At 40.7% G+C, this 27834-nt stretch overlaps 1 protein-coding gene across 4 annotated transcripts; it reads right to left on the bottom strand.

Moving 5' to 3' along the window:
* Positions 1 to 414: 414 nt before the first annotated feature.
* On the bottom strand, positions 415 to 27834 carry ano5a (anoctamin 5a). Of its 4 annotated transcripts, XM_085412387.1 has the most exons (22): positions 27579 to 27834; positions 24984 to 25051; positions 24319 to 24456; positions 23984 to 24025; positions 20749 to 20856; positions 18859 to 18927; positions 17457 to 17741; positions 17153 to 17272; positions 16906 to 17021; positions 16247 to 16381; positions 16038 to 16143; positions 15846 to 15906; positions 6961 to 7112; positions 6592 to 6672; positions 5373 to 5601; positions 5079 to 5254; positions 4866 to 4963; positions 3156 to 3286; positions 2693 to 2898; positions 2409 to 2602; positions 1512 to 1617; positions 415 to 1416 (listed from the first exon to the last, which is right to left on the bottom strand). In XM_085412387.1, the coding sequence occupies exons 1-22, from the start codon at positions 27646 to 27648 to the stop codon at positions 1186 to 1188; spliced, it is 2922 nt and encodes a 973-aa protein (XP_085268513.1). In that variant the 5' UTR covers positions 27649 to 27834; the 3' UTR covers positions 415 to 1185. The 4 variants fall into 4 exon arrangements, with proteins under 4 accessions (XP_085268513.1, XP_085268510.1, XP_085268511.1 ...); XM_085412384.1 differs by lacking the exons at positions 6592 to 6672; positions 23984 to 24025 and adding an exon at positions 6164 to 6238 and having other exon boundaries at positions 27579 to 27833; XM_085412385.1 differs by lacking the exons at positions 6592 to 6672; positions 23984 to 24025; positions 24319 to 24456 and adding an exon at positions 6164 to 6238 and having other exon boundaries at positions 27579 to 27833.

Below are 27834 nucleotides of genomic sequence, written 5' to 3'. Positions count from 1 at the left end.
GTCATGACAAGAATTACATTTACATGTTTATATCTCGGTAGTCATGTTTCATTAAGTGCTTTGTGCAACAAAAAAAAAAAACAACCAAAAAACAAAATGTGTGTCTTTCCTTCTCTACAAAGACACTGCTGAGGAAGCCAGAAGCACAAGAAGGCGGTGATGGCTGATGTGCTTTGTGTAATGGAGCAAACATAGTTCAGTAGGTGAGGCCCGGCTTTCATTAGCTCTGTGTTGGTAAACATAGGCACATTAAAAAGGGATCTCTTCACTCCCATCTCCAAGAATGGGGCGGACTGTCAACATTCAACATGCACCAGCTGCTGCTTCTGTGGCTGAAAAACTGGCCACTGCAGGACAAAATCTGTCCATCGCCACAGCGGTAACAGCAGCACAGAGTTCCGTTCATTTAAAGAAAAAAAAACAAAGTAGCTACTTCACATGTCAGGTTTGGGCCTGCAGAAACTGTCGAGGCCAATGTGAGCATATAGCAAAAAATGTGCCTGGGCCTCCTAACTGCCAGTGGCGTGAAGAACAGGAAAGGTTTTGTTAAAGTTGTGCTGCGACCTTGATGCAGAGAAATAAACAATGCTCACAGTAAAAACAGAAACAAACAAACAATAGAGCTGAACGTGAATTTCTATTGTGTGGCTCTACAAAGCTGCACATACAGTAAAAAATATTCAAGAATAAGCGAACTCTGCCTTAAAACTACATTAGTTATCATTTGACTGACACACCAATGACAACATATGCTTTACACATTAAGGCATCGAATCTTTGGTTACTCATAGTGGCACTTAACAATAAATAGGCTTGTATTTAGAACATAAGAAAGCTCTCTGGTTGACACACAGTGTATAAGATTTTGTCTTTCCTTAAACCAAATTTGTGATCATCCTCAACACCACAATTAGAACACAGAGAGTGAGAAATCATAAATATGCGACAGACGTTTAAAGTCAAGTGTCTCAAACTTTCAGCATGCATGGAGACTTGGTCTTTCACCTGTGTGATCTTCTGCTATTGCTTGATTAGCAGAAGAGGGATGGCTGTGAGTAAAGAACAAGAGGTCTAGCACTTTAGCAAGTGTCATGGCATTGCAGCAAACTGGTGGTCAGTATCAGAAAACACAAGCAGGGAAATCTATGTCACTGTGTTCGACTGACTGACCAGCAGCTTGCTGGGCTAGAGGCACTCTGATAGCACCTCATGTTTGGATAAAGATGGGTAGATCATGGGTGTGCAGGTGCAGTCATTGTTGCTGTTCTGGCTGAGCTGGATCTTCAATTTCTCCACTTCATAGTTGTGGAGGTACTCCTGGACCAGGTAGCGCTCTCTCTTTACTCGAGCCCTCACGTCAGATGGAACATCAGGAATCATCCAGGCCACAAAGAACTTGACCATAAACACAACATGCTGCAGAGGAAGAGGACACAATCAGTGAAATAAGACCAGGTCAAGAAGAAGCTTAAAAATGTGAAGCTTAAAAGGTCATTAAGTGCTGGTGTTACCTCCATGATGATGATGAAAGCCAGCTTGGCAGCCAAAATATGCCAGAACTGCATGTTGTGTTCGTACCTCTTCTTATCGTCAGGAGGATAGCGGTAATCGCGATACCTGCAGAGCAGCAACACATCACGTATTTTGATTTCTTGCAGATTTTTAAACAAACTGTGATTCCCAATTCAAGATTATTTATTGTTATTCACAAAGGAGAATTGTCACACTAACCTCCAGCTTTATATTGTTATACTTTAACTCTCAAAAAAAAAAAGAAGCTTTTTGTGCAGCACTTTAGTTCATTTACTGATTAAAACACATTGTTTTAGCTTCTTTACCTTAAAAACCACATTCTCTTTAGGCCAACTTTGATCTGACTGGCTGCCAGAGTGCTGCACTGTAGATGACCATATAAATGATATCTGCCGTCTATGAAATTACACAGAGTCAGGAGTAGAAAAAAACCTTTCCAAGCCTGGTGTTTAGAGCAGCATAACATCTGACTTTTTGCTCACAGGAGTTACTTGTATATAAACTCAACTCAATATTTGGCCATCTTAAATGTCACTAACGTTCATTATTGTCCCACCATATATCTATATATCTATCTATAGATATAGATAGATATAAGAAAAATAAGAAAAAAAGAAGAATTAAATAATATTATGGTACAAAGAAGCAGATCACATTACGCATTTTCAAGAATTAAAGGCCCTGCATACCAGCAGGTGTCTTGTATTACTGTCTAAATACAGTCAATACTAACATATCACGGGTATATTGGTAATATTTCTGCAATGTGACTCAACTTTAATTTTAGTAAAATAATTGTAATATTTGAATATATAGATTACACAAAAGACAATAAAGCCACAGTCCTGCTCTCTCCATCTCGTAATTACACACACCTGCATGTTGTGATACTGCTGTTGAACCAGGATGGATATTCCTCAGGCCTTTCTTCTTGGGAGAACTGAGAGATGTTAAACACTGACAGGCTGTTGTTTATGTAGCCTTTCATATTCAGCTCATCGTGTGTACGGTAGGCATACATGTACACTAGCCGTGGGATCATATCAGAGGTGAAGGCCACGATGAATGCCTATAACAAGCAAAGAAATTATGTTAGTCTGTTTAGTTAAATAAACATAATGTGTCTGCCAAAACATTTTGAAGTAAGACCAGCACTCACATTTGTGACTACAGAGAGTACGGCCATCCCACCAAGGATTTCCTCCCAGGCTCCTATGCTGTGGGCCTTGGCTGCTACAGGGCGTCTGAACTGCGTCGTGAGCTTCCAGGCATCCACTCTAACCTCAATGATGTTGTTGATAAGTGCCAGCAGGGGTGCCAAGGGAAAGGAGGCAACGAACAGTGTGATGAAACCAAACTGGATCACTGAGACACAGAGAGGAATGAAAATGGGAAGAGACACAAATGAAACAGCACCATCTGCAGGATGACGTGGATCACTCCAGTCCACCAATCAATCCATACATCCACCCTATTCTTTTACTGAAGGTGAATATATATTTTGTAGAGCTCAGCTTCTTGTTGAGGTCAATACTAACACATCACTGGTATAATAGTAATATTTCTCAATAATCTGTCATTAGTAATGTGTGTAATAGTCTGACTGTGTACTGGATCTTTACCCATTTCCAGGTATTCATAGAAGAGGCCTAGTTGCCCAAAGCCCTGCAGGTCGTAGTCCTGCTCCCAGCGGCTGTACAGACTCTCCGGGTGACTTCGTGCCTTCCTGCTGCCCCACCAGTTCATCAGCCACCTATGCGACACAAGGGGGCGATAGAGTGCTATTAGGAAAAAGTAATCCCTTTCACACAGCCAAATTGGAGGTTGTATTGAACCACAAACAATGGTGGTGAGGAGAGAACTATATTTCTCGAAGTTTCATACAGATATGATTACACTGCAAGGAGCTGAGGTTGTAAATACGTTTTAATATCCTGAGCTCACTTTGGACTCTAAAATAACATTTAAGCATCATAGTAAAAACTTGTCCAGCATTATAAAATGTAACCTACAGAATTTCAAGCAAATCAGACCACTCTTATGCTGACAACACCCAGATTTATCTTCGGCTCAATAGAAACACCTCCACTCTCATGGAATCTTTATTCAAATGCCTTGACGAAGTTAAAACCCAGATGGTCTCAAATTTTCTTACCTTTAATGAGGACAAAACTGAAGTAATTATTTTTGGACTAAGCTGTAACTTTAATGGCCCAGATTTAGATTTTTGTAACTTATTAAAACACACGTAAAAAACCTGGGGGTTTTCTTGGATAACAAACTTACATTTGAGAAACAAATTAATTCAGTTGTTCAGAGGTCCTTTTTTAAACTAAGGCTCTTATCCAAGGCGAGATCATTTTTATCCTTTAAAAACCTGGAACGAGCAATCCATGTAGTCCTCCACTGGACTGCTGTAATTCGCTATACGTTGGTGTCGTTCAGTCCAGTCTGGCATGGCTCCAATTCGTACAAAATGCTGCAGCCCGCCTTTTGACCCGTATGAACAGACCCCAACATATTACCCCGGTGCTTGCCTCTCTTCACTGGCTTACGGTGCGTTTTAGAATTAAATTTAAAATCTTACTTTTGACTTATAAAGTGCTAAATGGCCAAGCACCAGACTATTTGTCTGACCTTTTGCAGATTTATACACCCTCTACAGCCCTTCGATCAAGTGGTCATTTGCTCCTTACCTTACACAAGTCTAGAATGGTTCATAGAGGGGGATCAGGCATTTGCAGTTGTGGTGCTGAAAATGTGGAACGATCTAACCCTCCACATTAGAAAGCCCCCAACTGTTACTCTTTTTAAATCCCATCTTAAACATATTTTTTCTCGCTGGCTTTCTATCCTGTATAAGAGTTACCAATTTTTTATTCGAATTTTCTTACCTGTTTGATGATGTTAATGTTATTGTTTAATTATTACTTTTTACAGCACTTTGGTCAACTGTCTGTTGTTATTAAATGTGCTTTATAAATAAGTGAAATAAAAATAAATAGTAATGTAAAAATGTTTTTCTCTTTATTTGAATCATGTAATTAGTAACAATCTTTTTTAGGTTAAAATCACAGCACAGTTCACACATCAAATTCTGGACCAGCTCTTGAGTACTATTTAGTGGATTTATGTTGACATTACTTTGTGTACTTTGTTGAGCCAAATTGCAAACTGGTTAGGTAAGATAAAGATTAAAAAAAAGTTCTTATTTGGAGAGATCACTCTAAGCATCGAGGCTACATTTACAGTGGCCCCACCACCGCAGATTACAAGGCATTTATTGTGGATGCCGATGAACTGCGTACTTGCATGTATTTGTTTGTACTTACGGAACGAGAGCTTCTTGGATGTTGCCCCACACCTGTTTACCAGTCATCACTATCACCAGCTGGGTGGTCAGCTCAATCAGACAACCACCAGGTTCACACTGAGTGCCCACAGGTCGAGGTAGAAAAGAGATGGAAAAGAGCAAACATTGACAAAAATTCAGGCCGAAGCTCAAAAACCAGTATGATTCTATATAACGTAGATATATCTAGTACCTCTTCATTCCTCAGTTTGCTGCTTCCAAACATATAGGTATAATTTCCAGGATAGCCAACAAACTTTCCCTTAAAGAAGGCCACGTAGAAGCAGGAAGAGTAATAGTTGACAAACTGGAAGAGGAACATCTTCACTGTCAGTTTGTTCTCATACTCCACGTGGGTCTTTGGAATTTCTATAAAACAGTAAACATTTGTTTTTAATACACTTCCACATTTTATCAGTCGAAAACTTTGATGATGTGAACTGACGTGTGGACATATAGACACAGAAAACCTGCTGTGGCCCCTCACCCATGTCAGTGATCTTAATAGCCACTCTCTCATACAAGAGGTTGAGGATCATGATGATAACAAAGTTGATGCAAGAGGCAGTGACAGAAGTGGCCAGCTGTGGGGTGACGTAGGGGGCAACCACGTCCAGGTTGGTGGCGGTATTGTTCTTCATGATGCTAGCAAAGGATGCGTATACCGCCAAGCGGTATGCTATGACCCCAATGATGCAGGCAATGATCAATGAGATCTTCAGGACAGAGAAAACATGAAAGCAAAATGAAAGACAACTACAACATGGCACAGGAAAATCAAAAGACAGAACTGGAGTGAGAACACCAAACGAATCATGCAGACATCTTTGCAAAGAGCGAGAGCTCGTTTTTCCACAAAGCGGGACATGTTAGTATTAAATGTCAAACTTGAAGTGTGCACACATGCCTCTTGGAAAAAGTCAGGCCATATTCTTCTCATTAGCTCAGTGACATATTACAGGGCTTTACAAACAAAAATACAACAGTAATGAGGTTTGGACCAGTATGTATAAACTTTCAATGGCTCACAGTTCAAACATTCATATAATTTTGCCAGTATTCGTAAAATCAGACCATGCACAAGTACCAAGCACAAACAAAGTGAAACTGTAACAGCCTGAGCTCCCAACTTGTCTTTAGGGCTCATTTTATACATACTAGCCTTGGTAATAATGATGATTATAATGAACAGTTTCTTAGTAAGGACAAATGACATCAGGTTGATGCACAGATGGAAAGATGGAAACAGATAAATTGTACCAAAGATACTATGCTCACCCACAACAGGACGGTAGCTCCAGACAGGCATATGCGTGCACACTTGCTTGTTATGGGTAAGTAAGGCTCCATTTCCTAAATTATAAGCAAGCAAAGCACGGACACAGAAGTCAGTCACCCTTTGTTATATCCTGAAAAGGATCTCTAAAAGGCCACGTTCCTTGAATTACCTGAACCCTCACTAGTGAAGCAGAGCTAGTAATTGTAATTGTATTAGCCTGAGTCCAATTCTTTCATTGAGTGATTTTCTGCTCTTAAAAACCTCCAACAGAATAATCCACCAGCAGACAATCAGTAAATGTGGTGGAGAAGGAAACCCGTGCCTCCGAGTCTTTCCAGAAATATCTGTTATCTACAAACTACATCACAACAAAGCCTTCTCCTCATCAAGCTGGCATTTCACGTTGAGTACCCCTCCCCCCCCTTACCCAGAGGATCACGCTGGCCCAGCACAGAAACAATTTTCCCATTACATCTGTAGCAGTCCTTTCAAGAACCCACTCTGATTCCTAAAGACGAGCAGGATGTGGTCATGGCAAATTATAGAACTCTCGTAAATTCTGTGTCACAGCCGCTAATAATTTAGCTAAATAACTATGTTCTCAAAGAGTTTTGATTTAAGCCATGAAAGCACCTCATAAATGAGTGCAACCAGTTTATAAACAATTAATACAAGGGGGTTTGAAATGTGTCATCAAGTCCTACCATTCAGGACACTTAGCCTGGCAAAACCTTGTGTGGCTTTATATCACAACAGGATTATACAGGATATTAGTGTTTCATGAGCACACAAACACCTGAGTGATGCGGTTCAGCTTGCGGTTGGTGCACTTGGTCTCATACTCTGGCCGAAGCTGCAGCTGTTGTTGCTCCTCCTCAAAGTCAACCAGATCCCACTCGTACTCCAGACGCGCCTGCCGCCTCTTCCAGAACTCCAGAAACAGCGTCACTGCAGAGACGTACCAACGTCACACAAACTTATTTCAAATTAATTTAATCAACTAAGAATATTGTTAAGTCTAATTGTTGAATGTTGCCATTGTGTTTCTTAAATTTGTACAGTCTTAGTTTAAGCAGTAGGATCAAAGCCATTTCTTTGATCCTGACCACCTCTCCAGCCACTCTGTGCTGGGGGAGGTTTTATTGTAGATACATCCTAACTTGAAGATCTGTTTGATGTTTGGTAGAGCTTCCTACCCTTTGTATGGTTTCACTGTGTTATCTTTGGTAAACCATACATTGGGTGTGGGGGAAGACTACCCTCTTTATGACCCTTTGATCAACACACACACACACACACACACACACACACACACACACACACACACACACACACACACACACACACACTCAGTGTATACATTTACATACAGTGCCTTGTCTTTGTAACCAAAGGGGGGTTGCAAGGGGAGGTGCTTTGTAAACTATTGTTTGAAGTTTGTCAATAAAAGGCAGCGAGAGGAGGCCACCATTTTGGGGTTCTTTGTCGTGCTGGACACAGACGAGGCCTCCCTTGTGCAAGTAATGGATCGATCGACTGTCTTGTTTTCTTCATGATGAATAAGTCTCTAGAATTAGCGGGGTTTGTGGAAACACAGACCCAACATTTATTTGGTCCTTCGAGCCGGAGCCTAACACATTGCATCCACCGAGGAGAGGGAGAGGACGCCACCGCAACGTCTGGGATGATTGACGTAAAGCCCTGGTGTTTTTGGCTTGCCACCAGGCCGGGAAGTTTGCGCCTGACCTCCCCTCGGGATGGATGACGATTGACGGGATCCAGAGACTCTTCCCATGAACGTAAACAAACAGTGAGTACAGAAGGCCTTAGAGAGCGTCTCTATAACCGTGTGAATGAATGTGGGATCCTAGAAACGCGTCACCGTGATTCTGCGTGAAACGTTTGAGTCCCGGGGAGCGCTGGTCACGAGAGCGCACGTGGACCCAAAACAATAGAGAGCGGCTACGGGCTGTGCGTTAAACGTGAGTCCGGGAGCGCGCTAGCCGCGTGAGAGAGACGCAGGCTTCTCCGCCGTTTGGGGCGTAGAGAGTTCTCCGCCATTTGGGGCGTGGAGAGAACCTAGGTTCAGAGTCCGGAATCTCCGCCATTTGGGGCGTTGGAGAGTGTCCGAAGGTTGAATTCTCCGCCATATGGGGCGTTTGAGAGTTTTCAACAGAGAGCGCTAGCTGTGCGTGCAGACGCAAGCGATAGGCCTATGTTGTGTGTGTGTGCGGGCCAGACGTGGTCTGCGTGAGTGTGGCTGATTGTTGTCTTGTAATGGAGAATAAAATGTGTAAGTCTGCCTTAGAAGGAGATGTAAAATTTATGCAGAAAGTTTTACCAGGCAGCACGCAGTATGTAGGTTGTTGGTATAAGAAATGTGGATTTGAAGGGACATTAGTGGAAGTTAAGTGTAAAATGCTGGTAGAAAGAATATCTGTAAGTGTAGCAGGTAAAACAGGTAAAGCGAAGCAGAGGAAGGAATTGCAGTTAGCAGTTGCTAAGTTGTGGCTGGAGCAGGCTCAGAAGAGGAGAGAAGCACAGAATGTTAAAAGAGCAATATTGCAAGAAGTAGTTGTGAAACCTGAGGATGAAACTACAGCTCAATCCACTGCAACTACTCTAGAACAACACCGTAGAAAAGCATTAGAAAAAGCAAGAATGTTAGCAGAAAGTAGAGTCAGAGAAGAGCGTGAGAGAGCAGAGGTAGAAGTGGAGGAGAGATTAGAGGCATATTAGGAGCAGCATTGAGTCCAAGACAGACTAGGCAAGAGAGGAGACAGAAAGGAAAGAAAGTGAACACAAACGTTACAACTACATATCCATCCCTGACACAACACAAAAAAACAAAACATATGGTGTTTCTGTAACAGAGTGTGAAGATGAAGAAAGTTTTTCTCCTGATCAATTCCGCGAGTGTGAGAGTGTCTGACGTCATGGTGTGTGTGAAAGGTATCCAGCTGGGGCAGACGTGATTCTGCAGGTCACCTGCCCAGTGGACAAAAAGAAATAAAATAGTTGTGTGGATGAATGATAGCATGAAGAGTGTTTGGTGTTTCTCAGTCTGAAACAGCTGTAATGCTATTTTCTGTTTTGGAGAAAAGTACAGTTAAAGAAAAAAAACAGAGAGAGATGTGTGTTGTTTTAAGCAGTGATGAGAATAATGAAAGTGTGATGAGAGACTAACACAAAAACATACTGAAAATGCATTAACTATACTAACCCCACATGCATATACACATACAATGATACTCATGAGACCAGACAGCATCTTAAGCATGAGATTCTGTTTGTCATCTTGTCCAAGTCACTAGTAAGATGAAAGTGATACATAGACTAGTGGACTGAATATTATAGGAGGACAGATGGTTGCATCATAGAGGAGGAAACAGAATGCTGATGAGAGGTCTTAAATGAGTGAGTTGAGTGAGCTGATTGTGAGTTTCTGGTGTGTGAAGAAGTTTTACCATGGCACACATTTAGTTACATGAGAACTAAAACTTATTATGTGCTAAGACAACAGGGTTATGCTGTATGTTGTGTGTATGGCTGATTGGATGAATGTTTGAGATTAAACTGGCTGTTTGATTTGTCTTTTATTACTAAAGTTGAACCTGCCAATTGGGTTGTTACGATTTATCCCCCTGGCATGAAGAACACGTGTCATGATTTAAACAAGGCCTATCTTTCCTTTATTTTCTTTGATTTCTCTTATTTTCTTTCTTTTATTTTGTTACTTTCATGGTGCACTGAAAGTTTTGTTTGATGATCTCTGTTTGAGCAGATCTGCACGATTAGAATCGAAGCGTCGTCAAGAAAACTGTTGCAAAGTGAGCGTCTCCAAAATTAAAATGGGCTCTTATTTGGGACAATCAGGAAACAAATTCCTGTCCAAAAGGATTCAACGAGGAAATCCAGTCTAAATTATTTTTCTTTTTGAAATGACGTTGTTTTGCTGAGCGTGGAAACGAATGCGACGATAATTTCCACAATTAGCAAAAGAAGGAATCACTGAGTGAATGAGTAAGAATTTTAAAATAAATGGGGAACTGACTGACTGACAAAAGCTGACAAGACTGACTTAACACCATTGTGTGAAGTTAACCCCCACCTGACAAAGGTGTGGATGTATCTCTGTGTGTGTCTCTGTTGCAGGAGCAGAAGGAGACCACAGGAGGAAACTTGGGTCACATGACTATGTGAACTCTGAAAATTTAACCTTTTAGTTTATATTTTTCTGTGTCTGTGAATTTACCATGTGTGTGTTATTCATAGGCTTGTGTTGCTCACAGAGATAACTGTGACAAAGTATGCACACACCTGCGCAGCGCTAATATTTGCATTTTCTTTTCTTACAGCATGCCAGTTCTTCATGTGAATTGATGATGCGATTTATACCAGGACAACTGGTTGATGTTCTTTCCCACTACAGGATTTCTGGGTTTATATGTGAATGACATTCTTTCCACGGCTAGGGTTAGCTAACTTTATGGTGTTTTTATGGCACCTCTGGAACCTGTTGACCTGTGTCTGACCTCCGTCTGACCACAGTCAATGGGTATTGCTAATGTTTGTTTCTCTGAGAATGCTGTGGAAGATTCAGCTGAAACGGACAAGTGACATGAGTAAAACAAATAAGAGATTACGGTGTTTATGGAATAGTTTATTATGGGCTCATTTGCTGGCCACTTTTGGACCCATAATAAATATATGAGTGGAGTGACTTTGCTTAAGAGAAGTCACCGATTACATTAATGTTAACTGAGCACATGGGATGATCCATGTTTGAGGCGAATTATGGTAATGATAGTGATTTAATGATTTGAGAAAACCTGCACATGACACTTGTCTCGCCCGTGCTGAATGCGTATTACTTTTTTGATATAATTGTTTATACGTGTGAAGTTTGATTTTATTCCAGATTTTGTGTATGCAGGCTCCTGGTGGAGCCAGTTTTTAAGACAGGGATCCAGGTTTGGTGAGTTGACGCATGAGAAGTGTCCATGCGTCAAGAGGTGAGGTCCAGAATTAATATTAAACAATGTTTACTATTATTGTTGCAGTGATTTGTGTGATTAGCTGTTTATTTACAAGTATTAAACCTATGCAAGTGGTGCATCCATGTTCAGATGAGGCTTTGATGGCCTATAAGTGAAGTTCACTGATTATAATGTGGAATGACGTTGAGATGTTAAATAATTTGGAACAAATTATGGGAAAAAGTAGAAGTTTAATGAGTTTAGAATAAACCCGCAATGATACTTGTCTCTGTGATGCTGAATACTTTATTACTCTTATGATCTACAGTTGGTTGCAAATGTGAAGTTGTTTAAATTTAAGACTTTGTCTTCTGTGATACAGGAGCTGGGAGTTAAACAAGCTGAACATTTAAGTGCTGATTAATGTTCTTACACAGGGTTACAGCTTGGAGTGAAGCTGCTCCAAGGGACAAACCCTGGAGATTGTTTTAGGGAGACTGTGCAACACTCTTGTACATGTCTCATTGGGGAGTTGACACATGGCGAAAGCCGTGTGGCGAGAGGAGTGTCATTTTTTCAATTTGTAGATGTCATGAGGTGCCATGATGAGAAGGAGTGACTGAGAGGATCGCCCACAAAATGGAACCTGAGGGAGCGTGCCAAGCTCCAAAAAGTGACAGCGCAGAGGAGGTCCAGCGATGGACTTGTGGTTCTGTGAACAGCACAAATGCCAGGTGACTGTAAAATAACTAACAGCACTTTTTCCACAAGTGAAGCCAGTAACTTACTATCCTAAAAGATTAGCTCTAGTTGCTCGTGCTTTACCTCCATGCGTGAGACCAGTATGTGCAGCAGCTTAAGCTGTACAATGTTTCAATAGTTTATTTCACCCTTTGACACTGTTAGTTCCACACGAGGTAGATGTTTACTATTGCAGACTAAACTTACATTTCTGTCACCTACAAGACACTTGTCTTTAATGTTACTGTTACTCTCACAACCACACATATTACCATAAAGTGGTGCAGAATTCTGAATCTGCCAAACCCTTTTTGCCAACGGAGGAGGGCACTTCTCATGAGAGTAGAGAGCGCGAGGAGAAGAAGTGTAAGCTGAGGGATGACTTAATAGATGTGCCACTCGTTGAGGGAAAGGTTTGGTTTGTTGATGATTTGAGTTTTACAACAGCAGAGGGACAGACTAGAACACGTTTTACTGTAGCTGACAGTGAGAGAGAGTTATCTATGTAGGACAACTAGCATGTTTCATGTTTGCTTGAGCAGCAGAGATGCTAGCTTTAACGGAAGCGTGTAAAGCTGTAGAGAGACAATATACACTGATAGGCAGTATACATTTGCTACTGTACATTTCTTTGTAGTGCAGTGAGTGAGACGAGGGGTGACAACCTCTACAGGGAAACCTGCAGGACACACCAAACTCTTGCAAATTCTGCTGGAGGCAGCGTTATTAACCAGTGGAATTGCCGTTTGTAAATGTGCAGCACACATGTGAGGGAAAGATCCGGTTGCATTAGGGAAAGTTTTTGCAGATAAGATCGCAAAAGAGGCAGCTTTAGTTAAACATGGTGTTAACCTTTTATCAGTACAGCATCAGCAGACATATAGGGCCACTCACCTACTGCAGGACAATAGTTGTGACTTACAGAGGGAGCAAGCTTGCAGGATGATTTTTTATCTGTGTGATAAACCAGTACTGCCTAATAATTTGTTTAAGACTGCTGCTATTTTGAGCCATTGGCTATACCATGTCTCAAACAGGAGGGAGATGAGCAGTCGTTATACTCACTCTAGGATTATTAAATACTTTAAAAAAAACTTTTTTGCAGAGAGAACTAATGGAACAGTAAAGTTAAGATTTAGGAAGACAGGCAGGACATGGTTAGACTGTATAGAATAAGTACACGAGGATTACTCCAACAGAGAATGGTCTGACTCTTTGAGATTACACATGTTAGAGGATTTAGAGTTAGAGTTAGAGTTCCAGTCTTCTGTAGTGATGATAGAAAAGCAGAAGAGAGAGCATATTAGCAGATTAGATGCTTGAAAATGTTTAAAAGTAAAGTAGTCATGAGAACAAATGATCTGCCAGATGATTCTGTTTCTTCGCAGGAGCAGAGCCTGAAGTCTGGAGATTGGATGATGATAAGGCCATGGAGAGGAAGTGCTGGTCCAGTCCATGGTGGGAAGGTCCATATCGGATGCTGCTGACGACGACCACAGCAGTGAAGATTGCTGGAAGGAACACTTGGATATATCAAGTGCACTGCAAGAAGGTGACGAACATTCAGGCCAGCTCGGAGTAAGTGGCAGGAAGACCGGGAACAAAGGGGGGGGAAAGCCTCCAGGGCCCCTCGTCTCAATCCGGTGAAGAAACCAACTGAGCCACAGGTACTCATCAGAATGGCTGGGAATGTGCTGTGCATCTTCTTGTGCCTGTGGACCCTGAGTGGGATGACAGGGAGCGCACTGGGACAGAGCGAACCACACCAGGTACCCGCATGGGTTTTCAACAACTACTGGTGGCAGTTTAAGAACACAACCGCTCACATAAACAACGAGACCAATGGTTATGCTTGTGATGCCACTGGCTACACATTCTTCTGGACTGTGGCCCTGTAGCATCACTGAGAGCGAGACAGTTTGTTTGGTTGCTTTAGCAACACATCTAGGAACACTGCCAACTTTTCAACTGCTCTGAACCTGAATGGAAGGTTGATTCACCAGTAGCTGGGAAGGTGAACTGCTCTGGTAGGACAGACCTGCTCGTCTGACTCAAAGAATATGACTTGTTGCAGGACATTATACAGTTAAACGAACTGGAAACAGGCCAAATGCCTATGTGTATGAAGGACAATGGATTAGCCCAAGTTGGAGATTAACCATGGAACATGGCAACATCACCTATTCTTTTGTCTTCTGCAAGAAGGATGTAAACAGAGAAGCCTTTTGTCTACATTTACATCATGAACACTTGAGGTTTTGAGCCAAGAAGATCAAAACACCTTGATCCAATTTCCTTTACAAAGCTTTTTCTGCGGTGACAACAGGACAGGAGAAGAGTTGTAAATGCAGATAATTTACCAGTTGACTCTAACCCCCACAGGATGCCTACAGTGAGAAGATTTGGGGGGTTGATAGGAGTCATAAAGAAGGGTGTTGACTTGCTGCAGCTTTGAAGTTAGCTGAGAGCCACATGGACAAACAATAAAGTCAACTGATGCATTTAAATACCTATGTCTATATACAGTTGGATTGTAGTGACACATGATTTTTGAGAATGATGATTCTTCTTGTTTGACCTTTGACATTCAGTTGTTTACTTGAAGAAATACATAATGAATTGCACGACAGGAGTAGATCCGCCACAAGGCTGGATAGCTTGGTTACCGTCTGGTCCTTGGTGGCATCTTCTTTTGAAAATATTAATTCCTGTTTTTGAACTGTTGACATTGATTTGCTTATGTACAGGATGTAGTTTACTGTGCATGAATGAAATCTACACTGACACTGTCTGAACAAAGGGTGCATAAGTTGAAATTTAAGAACAATGACAAAAAGGAGGGAAATGTTAAGTCTAATTGTTGAATGTTGCCATTGTGTTTCTTAAATTTGTACAGTCTTAGTTTAAGCAGTAGGATCAAAGCCATTTCTTTGATCCTGACCACCTCTCCAGCCACTCTGTGCTGGGGGAGGTTTTATTGTAGATACATCCTAACTTGAAGATCTGTTTGATGTTTGGTAGAGCTTCCTACCCTTTGTATGGTTTCACTGTGTTATCTTTGGTAAACCATACATTGGGTGTGGGGGAAGACTACCCTCTTTATGACCCTTTGATCAACACACACACACACACACACACACACACACACACACACACTCAGTGTATACATTTACATACAGTGCCTTGTCTTTGTAACCAAAGGGGGGTTGCAAGGGGAGGTGCTTTGTAAACTATTGTTTGAAGTTTGTCAATAAAAGGCAGCGAGAGGAGGCCACCATTTTGGGGTTCTTTGTCGTGCTGGACACAGACGAGGCCTCCCTTGTGCAAGTAATGGATCGATCGACTGTCTTGTTTTCTTCATGATGAATAAGTCTCTAGAATTAGCGGGGTTTGTGGAAACACAGACCCAACATTTATTGCCTGGCTTACAAAGGCATTTTGTTTAAAGTTTTGCTTACTGCTTTGACAACTCATTACATGTGGTGTAAAACTGCTCATTTTAGACCTAAAAATTCTGACTAAAAGTTTTTTGACACGTCCTTTAAATTCAGAAAAGTTAGCAGCTAGCAGCTATTTTCATTCATGAAGCCAGGGCAGTGAGCAATAAACAAGTCCAGACATTGACAAGTGGCATGTAACAGGAGACAAGTTCTTCCTCACTGAAAATACCCCACATGGTTTTAGCTGCTTGCCCAGGTAGAGCACACAGAAGGCAGGACATGATGGCATGCATGAACTCACTGTGAAGTCTCTGGACAGTTACCTGCTTTATTCTCACGTGAGCACAGCTGCACATCACCCAGCTTTGTGTTCTCACATACAACTACACTAGCTAAAAAGTTTAGGGCTGCAGTCCAAGCATGTAAATTATTTAACAGTTATTCTGAACGACTGATAATCCCACTAGGTGGAGCACTGGACTTAAAAATGCTAAAAGCAGAGAAGCGACACATTTACTCACCCCAAATCCCCATGAATATGGCAAAAAACACAGTTGCCACATTGTCAAATAGGTGTGATTGCTGAAAGAGAACATGTTGAAGAAAAAGTGAGGTAACTGAGAACTGATTTGATGACATTAAGCTGCATTCGCTCTTTAAATGTCACATATTGTGGGTAGAGATGAATCATGATAAGTACAACAATTACTCACCCACGAGGAGTTGCATGTTATGTTGAGTCTCCAGTAGGTACACTTTTGGTCGCAAAGGGGACACATGACAATATTGCCTCCGATTTCCTCACTACATATTTCTTTACTGTAGAGGAAACAAAGGATATTTTAAATGAAAGAGATGATTATATTATTAACATAAAAAAAACTAATGATGTAATTGAATCTGTCTGATGATAAAAACTCACCTCCATTCATTGTCATCGTATGTCAGGAATCCATAAACGAAACAAATTGTCCCAACTACAGCAGCGAAGAACAGCATCTCAGTGTAGAAACCCAGCCACGCAAAATAAATACCTATCTTTTCTCCATAATATTTCCTGTTGAAAGTTGAAAAACAGTAATTATTGCATTCATTCTGATGTCAGATTGGATAATGAGTATTTCTGCTTAGTGTGTATCCAAAGAAAACACCGTTTTTGAAAAAAACTCATTGAACAAATGATAAAACAAATGAGGTTAATCTGTAGAAAAAAATTGAAAACGTACTGAAAGATAAGAAATATTTAAGAAGGGTTTGGAGACCCTTTTAACTTTGTAAACAACCAATCAAACAGAAAGCTGGTCTCATTTTATCCTCATGCTTATTTTAACCCACGTAGTGTTTCATGTTTCTGTGCAGCTTTTATGGATTTTGAATGAACAAAATTCCCAACACCTGCACTATTTTTAAAAAGAAACAAGAGTTGTTTGGCTGTGCATTAAATTATCAATAATAGGCACATTTTTTGCTTGCTTCCTTTTTGTTTGTGTATTCCCTTCTTTACTGTAAATTAATTTTTTGAACATATTAAACCAGATATTTTAAGAAAGCAAAGACAAGTACTTTGTGTTGAGGGCTTACCTCACAAGATTGAGGGGCTGCTCCTTGAAGAAACAAAAGAATTTGGCCCAGTATTTGTAGAGACTGAATCTTTCACTTTCGCAGTTGGGATCCTTTGACTTTGTCCAGTACCTTGACTGAAGACACACAGAAGACACAGATCACTGTCATTCATTGTATGAATAGATGTTACTATTCAAAAACAATAGGCGTATATTCCACTAAAAAATGATTAAGAAATGTCTAAACTGGAGTAGAAAAAACTCACATCATGCAGAGGAAAGGCAGCAGTGTAGGTCCCATTGTTGAGCAACCTCTTGATTCCCTTCTTGTCTCTATCCCCACATTCATCCTTAAAGTATGGACAGCGTGCCAGGATATAGTAGACCTGTTCATGAAGACAGAAACAAAATAAATTGGTCTTATAAAACATAACCTTCTATGCTGGAAGGTTAGTTACTTAAATAACTCTGTTGGAAAAATGTTATTGTTGCATTTTTGAACCTAATTCAGTTCTGAATGCCAGAGTATTTTTAGAACTTCAAGGTGACAAACAAGATAAGCGTGCTTACGATCCTGTTGCGAGTAGAAGGAGGGAAGAACGTCTCTTTGTCTTCGATAAGGAAGAAGTCAGACTTGCTCTTGTTGAATGGAGCTGTGAAATAGTCTGGCTCAGGGTTCATGATGTGCCCCGGCAGACGGAAAGGCGTCGACAGCCAGTTCATGGGGATCTCGCTGTTGTCTGGGATATCGTTGACCTTGAAAGGAACCTTGATTTTCAGCACGTCTGCGTATGTGGCCAGTACTTCCCACGGAGCATGGATCTTGACAAAATAAGTCTTTCCATCCTCTGACTCCTGATAATAATGACAGTAAGTAATATTAGCACTGTGTTTGTGGTGTATAGAAATGTATATTACAGTATAATGAGTGTAAAAAAAAAAAAAAAAAAAAAAAAGGACATCGCTGAAAAGTGACAGGTTTTATATCTATAGCTCTTAGTTTGTTCACTAAATAGCATTAAGGTCTTATGACATATTGTGAGTGATCAAAAAGCAAAACAATCTGGGAATCTGCTCAAAAAAAAAAACAACTTTTGTTGTAGATATCATCTTTTCGTCTAAATGGTTTTCAGTGCAAGTGTGTGTTTTTAGATCACTCCGTACAAGTCCCCTCAAACTTATCCCTTTAAAGTCATTCTGCCTCTTTTGTAGCGTGTGAACTTGATTGTCATTTTCAAAAAGTGGATGAGATTACAGTGAACCAAATGTGGGGAGCAGCCGACATTTTAAGTGAAAAAACTCAGCGTGAACTTAGCACACACTGGTACACACCACACTTCAGGTGGTTTCCCTGAATGCTGTCCCTGATAGTATGGCCATAATCGCACTCTCTGGACAAACTCAAGGTTCAAAGCCCCCTGAAAGATGAGCAAATACCTGATCCTACTTTTCACTTAATATGCTGCTTTCAAGCTTGTAAGCTTTGGACATCTTGATTGAAAACAGCTGGTTATAGACAGAGACCCAGCTCTCACAGTTTATAACCGTCTACAATAAATTTGGGTGTATTTGATGCACAAGTTTATGTCTGTCCTCTGTGCATGTTTATCGTAGCCTGCACAGTGCAGTTGGTCATAATGGGACTTCCAGTGAGCCATGCTGGACGGAGTTTGGACAGGACAAAGAGATGATCTTGAACAGGAAATGGCCATATTTACATCAGGTGAAGTTATTGATTTTCATGGACGCGTGGACAGAGCTTTTTGATCACACTGTGAACAACACACAATTGGATTGTGTTTATCAGCACATTCGCCGTATAAGCAAAAGATCCCTGGAAGAATCCCTGGAGCAGACACAAATCCCCTTTGGGTTGTGCAAGGTGTACACACTCTGACAACTCATTAATGCGGAGCTACCCACTGTGGTGACCCCTTGTGAATAAGAGCGCAGGCGAAAGTAGGTAGCTTACAGTTTTATCTTCTGTCTCCAGCTCCAGGCCGACTTTCTGTAAGTTGGATTCATACACCCTCCTCCTTTCCTAAAGCAGTAGAAGAAGAAAACGGCAATACACATGGACAAAATATTACCACAAAGCCAGTGTAGGGAATATTTGCATACTATTAGAAGTAATGATAAAATATGTCCTCATCTAGATAACAAGTGAAATAACAAAAGCCGAATAATTTAAGTATGTTGAGCCAAAAGCAAAATATAAGCAGAAAATAATACATTATAAAATAATAATGAGAGAAAGCGGCTCATATGTGCAACATTAAGAGGAAAATCATGGAAACATGGTAAGTAAAAAAGACACAGGTGCTACAAAACAGCTACAAAAGTGATATATAAACCATGGTGGACAAGGAAGTATCAGTTACCAGAAAGAACAGGTAGTGAAAATAAGCTAACAGTAACATGACAAAAGCTTTCACGGTATATGACACTTAGTTATTTTCTACAAGAGGATTTCTGATACATTAAACCTATCTGAATCACTGCAGAAAAAACTGACAAAAATTGAATAAATAAATCCGCCTTGTTAGAACTGAATTTTAGAGTCACGTTTAACAATGCATGCAGATAACACACAGGAACTGGCCTCCGGTTTACCCTTCCTCATACAGTGGAAAAAATTAGTGGTTTCCTGACCAGGCAGGAGGGTTAACTGTTGACTCACCGACTGAGGCCGTAAGCAAAACTGGGAGTCAGCTGTGGAGTGTTGACACTCACATGTAAAGCTAGCAGCTCAGTGTGAAACAATGAAAGCCTTTCAGCACTCAACAGGTGACAAAGCAGAGTTATTATATCTTTGAATTTTTAATTTCTTTTTATTTGTACATCATTAATTCAGTTTAGTTTCAGTTAGCCTGCACAGTGGGCCTGCTCTTTTCAATTTAGTTTTTAGTGCAGGAAATGTTTTAATATTTATGAATTTCAGTGTTAGCTTTGGTTTTACATTAAAAACATTATTGTATTTGACAGATGCAAGATATATGAAAAAGTGTTAAAAAAATAAATGTGACATCCCAGTCTCAATAACCCTATGAAGCAACACTGCCTCAGACTAGTTATGCTGACAAATTTCAACCACACGGACTAAAAAAATACATGTAAAGATATTTCCTGCATATTTTTTTTTTGTTAAGATGTTTTGCAGGTAAATATTTATTTTGATTTCAGTTTTAGTTAACTATAATAATCCTGGAGACAAAACCAATTAAATTAAATACAGTTTTATTTACACCAAAATACAACAAAAGTTGCCTCAAAGCACTTTATATTGTAAGAAGTAGGAAGGAAGTGGGAAGGAAGAACTCCCTTTTAACAGGAAGAAACCTCCAGCAGAACCTGGGTCAGAGAGAGGCTGCCATTTAACTGGACTGGCTATCAGTGAGGGAAGAGAGACAGGCCACAGACAAAAACCACAAAATAAATAAATAAAACAGGCCACTAACCATATGGACTTACTTTAAAAACAAATTATTTTTATACAAAAAAAAAAAAGACTTGAGAATGGATTTACATGTCAAAGTCACCTTATTAGAAAATACCTTGACAGGATTATTAACAGCTGACAGCAAAAGTCTTCCTAGCTTTGTCTGTTTTGTGGTATTTATGGTATGCTGTGGAGTCACAGGAACCCACAGGATATCCTGTATGAGCCACCTCGGACTGTTAAAATCTAACAGTGGAAATAACGTCAACATTTAAACTGCGCTAAGATATATTGAGTGCAATTGTATGGGACTCTTTTCAGTTGTACATACAACTGTAACAGCATTGTATACGCAAAACATGAAAAAAATAAGTTAGTCCAGTTAGTGATAACTGAAAAAAAATGTGATTGAAAATGTCTTACCTGTTTCCTTTGATCATCTTTATCGTCAATATAGGACAGAACAAAATCGATCCTGCGCACTCCATCACGGAAGAACACGGAGTCCTTACTGTATTTTTGCTTGTCAATCTAGAACGAGACAACACAAAGGAGGTGAGATTTTAAACACACATAAATAGACAGGGACTGATATTTTGCAGTCACCACAGCAGACCAGAAAGTCAAGCTTTGCATCTAGTAGCTAATGCAAAAAATGCAAAATACTGATAATTATCACTCAAAACACAAACAACATGCCAAATGGAGGGTAGCTTCTTTGATGTTTATTGTTTGTTGTCTGTTTTTAAGTCATACTGAACAAGACGATAAACCTGTTATATCATAGGGCGAAACTAAAACAGATATCGAAGATCAAAACTAGCCATACTGACTTAAGGCTCCAACATTGCTGCAATTTAATAATCTGTTTTTCTGTAATCAGCACTGACCTCCAAAGAAATTCCAAGTACGTGTATCAGCCCCACAGAGGCAGTTGCTTAGCAAGCTACAAAAACTGGACCGCAAAGGAGTGCTTAAGGAGAGGACCCATGACTGGTTGCTGCTTCAGCTGTTCAGAAAGCTAAAAATAACTATGTATAGTGTGTTTCTCTCTGCCACATTACAGCAGCAGTAGGACTACAGGCAATACACAGAACCATTAAGCAAAATAAAAACTGTAATATCCATTTCAGGCACATATTTGGCTAGTGTCTTTGCCCCGTGCCATCACGGCAACACTCTGGAGGAAGGGAGGAAAGGAAGTGCACTTTACCTTCATGGTCCACTCCCTTTACCGTTACGATGCAGCAGCAAACAGGCCAGCTGCCTGATAGAGCTAAACTGCTTTACTCCTGGGAGTAGAGTCCAGGCCAGCAAGCACTGCCTTTCTCACCCTCACTCCACTGATCCCCATCCAAACGGGAGCCAACCAGTCCACTCACCTCCCAGGACAATCCCTCACTTCTTGCTCAGTCATCCATAAAAGAAGAGGAGGGATACTGGGAGAGAAACACAGCACAGTCCTAGAGATGACATCAGCAGAGGGGTAGCATAGCTGCCGCCAGCTAGCTAATCTAATCAGAGCACAGCATCAGGAAAGGGGGGAGGTAATGTGACTGAACTGTATATCTGTCCCTCAAATTACATCATCTCAAGTTTTCTTGGTGCAAAAGTCAAACAGTTACATGAAGAAATCTTTTCTACAAAGGGTGATAAGGGGGAGATAAAGAAAACCAAAACTGGTAGCTACTGTGTAGCCTTGGGTCAACAGCCTCAGACAACTTGCACAATTCAGCTACAAAAATATACTTTAAATGCTTCAGCTCCACAGCTGTATCTACCACCCTGTCTGGCCACTGAACTACGTGTTCAACGTGTACAGCTTGTCGTTTCCAACACCGTCACAGTCTCTTATTCCAAATTATGCATACGTTCAAACTGCTGGTTTACACTGCCTCCCAGCCTGGACTGGAACGTGCTGACCAATGCAGGGTGGTACTTTCTGTAACTGGGATGTTGCTACAGAAACTCTCTAATTTACAGTAATTACAGATCAGCCATATGGAATCGGCGCATCAGCTGGGACGTGCCCCTGCTCAGAGCCACAGACTTCTATACATTTATGAACTAACCCCTAACTACTGGGCGTATCGACGTGTCCCTTTTATCTTAATGGTGAAGGGTAAATGTAGAATATGGTGTAACACAAGAAGTCTTCCAATTTCAGGGGGTAGAAAAGTAAGTGGAAATTTTCAACTTACTTTCAAGGTACTATTTTTTTTGTGGAGGGATAATTTTAACCATGAATTCTTATTTTCAGGTCACTTAATTAGTTTGGAATACACAGGAGTTGCTGAACACACTTTAGTTGATATTGAAACGTAATTGTGTTATTTTTACTTTTTATTTCTTTATTAAGTTATTTGAAACATTAAGAGGAAGTAGGAGACCAGCAGAGAATGTTACTCCTATGCTGTCCAAACCAAAGTATGTTTTAGGTTATGGTGTATATCAACTTCAGTGATGACTCATCTGACAAAGAACACGCCCCCGTCTATCCTCAGTCTGTGTTTTTAATCCACCTTCTCTAATGCACTTTGATTTTAGTACCACTCAATCTAACATCCAGGCGGTGTATTAGCTATATTGTTTAAAGTACTTTAGGTGCCCCTTTTTTCACAGGAGAATGTAGATGGTGACTGCTGTATTACTGCAATGGCTTCTCTGCTTGCAATAAAGCATCGCAATCTGCATGTTTGTTCTGAAACGTGCACTTTTGTGCAGAGCTAGATGTCCAGCTGGATCTCCAGATTTGCAGAAAATTACATCTGGTTTAGCGGCATAATACAAGTATGCACATAAACCAAACCTCTTGAAGAGTTACATGTAGTTTAAACCGTGTTGTCTGCAGTGAAACAAGATTTCGATCCCTGTAATGACTACAGAGCCAGTTTATACATGTGCTGCCTTTAAAACTCCTTGATGTGACCTTATGCTCAGCTAAGTTGTAGTCCTAGAATGTAATGTTCTTTTTTACCCTGCAGATTGGCTGCTCTGAATAAAAGGTCACACTTTTCATTAACATGGGTTGCACAGTGTTTAAACAAGGCCATATTGAAGAGGATTCAAAGGCAGAAGCCTTCAGTACAGTATATGGTTAGCCACACCACAGTGCAGTCCTGTCATGAGCAAAGGGTAGGGCCATGATTACAGCATATACAGTTCTGTACCACACACACACACACACACACACACACACACACACACACACACACACACACACACACACACACACAAAAGAGTTAGGCAGGTGGAAATCTGCATGTGCAGCTTCTATTATGCTGTGGCACATGGTTGGGTTGTTGCTCTCTTAGTGAGGCCAACAATAATCACAGGTGAGAACAAACCAAGAGAAAAGGCCTTTTTCACCTTTAATGAACTCTCACGATACATCAACACGCACAACAGCATGTTTCCATTTCTCGCAGCAGGCAAAACAAAACATGCCTTCAAAAAGCCAACATCAGCTCTCTACCAAGAAATGCTTATTGATTTCTCCGATGTCCAGGTTTAATAGCCTGAATGTCCAATACTGCTAGAGAAACTCGACCATGAGCATACACTCTGAGCAGCAGGTAGGAGATAATGGGTGGCTGGTAGTCACACATATAGCGTACATTTCTGCATCATAACACAAGCTTGTTTTACCATGCCATACCCTGGAACGAAACTTCAGGAATAGGGCCCGTTTTCTCGAAAACTGTGGAGGAACCGAGTGCACAGTGAGAGAAAGCCTGACAAAACGATTCAAAACAAAATTCAACAGCATACCGCTAAAACAGAAGCGGCACCCTTTTAGAGGGGAACAGGCACTTCACGCTTACATTACATCTACATACATTTACAGATTATGTCCAAAAACACTTCATACATGAAGATTCAGGCACAATCACAGTCAGTTAGATGTTTGAGGCTCAGAGATATGAGACACGACAGAGACATGAACACACAGACACAAGCAACAGCGACCTGTGCCCCCGACTGGTGTCTTACCCCAGTTAAAGCATTGATTTGCTCTATGGTCTGAGGCGCAAACTGTGGACTGTCGCTGTGGTCAGAGGGAGCCAGCGAGGCCAGGCTGTTGTTGAGAGACTCACAGCTCTCTACACGCACATCGGGCGTTAAAGCAAACTTTAATTAGAGTATGAAAGAGGAGAATACATGAGTATTAGAGTTATACCTAACTCTCTTCTGCCATTTGTATGTTGTGAAACAACAGCATGAATGGACTGAAAAGATGGAAGTAAACTCAGTACAGTTATCTGTAGTATTATACACGCAAAATAAACTGCTTTGGTGGGTAGGTAAAAAAAAAAAAGAAGTGGATAAAGAGCAGGAAGGAAATCTTGATTAATCTTTGTAATTATACACAATATGCTTCCTGCAACCACGATTATAGGCAGGGAGCTGAATGTGAAGCTTGGACCTTCTGCTCCATAAATCTGCCTGCAAAAGGCTTTTTTTCCATAACTTTAAATAGCAGGTACTGCAAAACAACTAAAGCACCTACAATCATAAAAATGCAAAAAAAATAAGGTACCAATAATAACAATAAAAAATCCTACTTAGAATTGTTGTGAAAAGACTGTCAGTGATGGAGTTCTTGCTTTGTAGAATTGTCTGTGTGACTGAGGGCATGCTGTGAGTTTGGTTTTTACCTCCGATCGTCCCTGCTCCGGTGAACCTGTGCTGGATGATGCATGATGGTGATAGCCATTTACATCATCTGCAAGACAAAAAGATAAAACACAAAATTAAAAACACAGTTAGCAGTTAAAAGACGGCTCTCTTACCAGTGTAAAAGAATAATAAGAATCAACAAAAAAAAGTTATCTCAGACAGCCAGGATAATGCAGAAACAACTGCCTGAATAATGACTTTGGCCCATGTTGTGGTCTATATGTTTACAGCATTTTGTGGTCTTGTGGGGCAAACAGGGTGACTTAACAGTGAACGACGCTACTGAGATGAATATGCACCCATTTCAGAAGTGACTGCAGGAAACATGCCCGAAACGTCTGGAAAGCCCCCCTACAAGTCTTTTTTTTTTTTTTTAAATGAACGTTGGCTACACAATAAAACTGAAACTGAGTTGTACTTTACCTACTGCTCACTGCTTGGCATGTAATTACAACTTTCCAGATCATTCTGAGAAAAGAGTTACATAAACAAATGGAAAGACAGATGAAAAAGCAAGACAAACATGGAGCCCTGCTTGCACCACTACAGCTAAAAAAATATAAAGCGAAAGGTCTCGGGCTCTGTGTCTGTGTTTTAAAATAGAAAATGTTCTAATTGATAGTTTCTCTCTCTCTCCGGTTATATTTAGTCTGGGTTCAGCACAGGAAGAGTGTCTACACAGACCGTTGTCTACATTATTAAACGCCAAGTTAACAAAGTAAAACTTGGTGGTGCAAAACTGAAATTACAAACATTTATTATAAAAGACACACTTCAAAAGTGAAATACAAACTCATTTCTCAGCTTCTGAACAACAGCTTTAAAGCCTTTCAGCTTCTCACAAAGAGAGAAGATAGCAAGTGACTGTCATTTGGATAGATTTCTTTTGCAACATATGACAACGCCTCTCAAACAGCTGAGGATATTCTTTGCACAGTTGGGCGCAAGAATGTGTGCAATATTAGCCAGTTCATTCATGCCAAGAGTCGTTTCCCACTAAATATCCTCTACAGTTGAGGCTTTGTTCAAGTGTGAGCAGCTGATCAGTGGAAATGCCACAAGGCTGCTTCCCTCCCTCTTTCTCGCTCTGTTAGCCGCACAACCATCAGAATCAGAATCAGAAACTTTATTGTCATTGTCATGAGAACAACGAAATTATGAGCCCATGAGCCATAAAGGCTCATGGGGTCAAAAACTGTATACGTTGATTATTTACACGAAAGCTACTTTGCAACACAGCGCATGCTGACAATAAATGGCAAATGAACTGCAACATCGGCGACAAATATGGTCAGGCAACAACTCCCGCCAAATCAATTTTACACCAAGCCCAAGTGTCACAACAAAAAGTCAAAACTGTAAACAACTTTCATTTGACTGATCTAGCTTCTTAGAACTGGTATAGCTGAACTCAGGTGGAGGCCATATTTTAAAGCTGTTTTTCTAGACTAAATGAACAGTTTTAGACTCAACTCAAACTGCTACATTTTGCCCATAGTGAAAGTAGATGAGTTTGTTTGGTTTCCTCACACGCACAGGAAACCAGTAGTCACCTGCCATGTTGCAGAGGGGTTGGTTTCAGATGCACACATACACCTACTTTACAAAACGTAGCTCACATCTTAAGGCAATGCTGCTACAAAGCAGTAACGCATGTTCGTGTGAAACCCACAATCATGAACAGCTCTGTGATTTTTACGTACAAACTATAAAAGACACAATCTGTACTTCTATATTGTAATAACCAAGTCATCTGTGACTACTGTGAGATATGTTTTGCTTCTGTTACAACGTTATCTCAACAAACCATAAGCACACAACACCAAACTGACAGAGGATGGCCCTGTGGTTATCACTTTCATTTCAGACTGTTTGAATGACACACTTCATTTTAATATTGTTGATAAGGTTTTCTGCATTCAGGATGATTCACCTTTTAATCATCAACACACATTTTCTTTAAAATATATCCCTAAATGGCAAAAAATTTAAGTAAATAAAATCCGTGTCCGGCCACTGGTTTAAAATTTACATAGGCGGGGAACAGAGATGGATTTGGGGGTTGTTGCTGGTGGATAACGTGGTTGTCTGTAAGTGACACAGTATTTCCAGTAAGCAGGCCAGCTGCCAGAGCCCAGCTGCACATAAGTCACTGTGACTTCCATTAAGAGAAAGGCAGACTGTGAGCTGGCTGGAGCCTTAAAGGGGAAATAACCAGGGTGGAAACGCTTTACAACAGTGAAGCAACGGCTACATAATTAAGTTTTAATATACCCTCTGTATAACTGACGGTGAGAAAGCTAACCAAAGAACAATTGTATTTGTCAGCTGACTTAAAGGTTACTTAAAAATGCTGGAAAAACCCATTCTGGAAAGTTTCATTTATATTGTTAAAATATTAAAGGTCTCATATTATAGCTGTAGTTCAATTTTAGCAAGCTTGTGAAAGTCTGGCGTACAGACTTGAGAATACTTAGCTCACTCCAGTAACTTCTCGGCAGGCTGAAAATCTCTCAGCTACATTTTAAACGTTTTTTTACATGGCCGACCAGCGCTGGCTCTCAGCTACTTACCGCTGAAAGAGTCTGTCGGGCTCATCTCAATTAAGCTGTCTTCTCCCGTTTTCCCCGTTAATCTGTGCATCTTGAGACACTCGCGAAGCCAAGCCGTTCTAATCCGCTCTGGTCTGGACTAATATATTCCGAGCCAGGCGTGTTATGTCTCGCCCGAACCGCTCCGCTTCACAGTCGATCCCCCTTCGGGAAGCCAAACGGCTGACTCACTCGCCAGGATGCCCTCCTTCACCCACTGACCGCTCACTGGCGCATC

Source organism: Rhamphochromis longiceps, linkage group LG7 (assembly GCF_057381845.1).
Source record: "Rhamphochromis longiceps isolate RC_006_pf linkage group LG7, R_longiceps_female_GT1.1, whole genome shotgun sequence".
NCBI lineage: Eukaryota > Metazoa > Chordata > Actinopteri > Cichliformes > Cichlidae > Rhamphochromis > Rhamphochromis longiceps.
The sequence above is the reverse complement of the archived record's forward strand: the minus strand, read 5'-3'. Positions and strand labels throughout refer to the sequence as shown.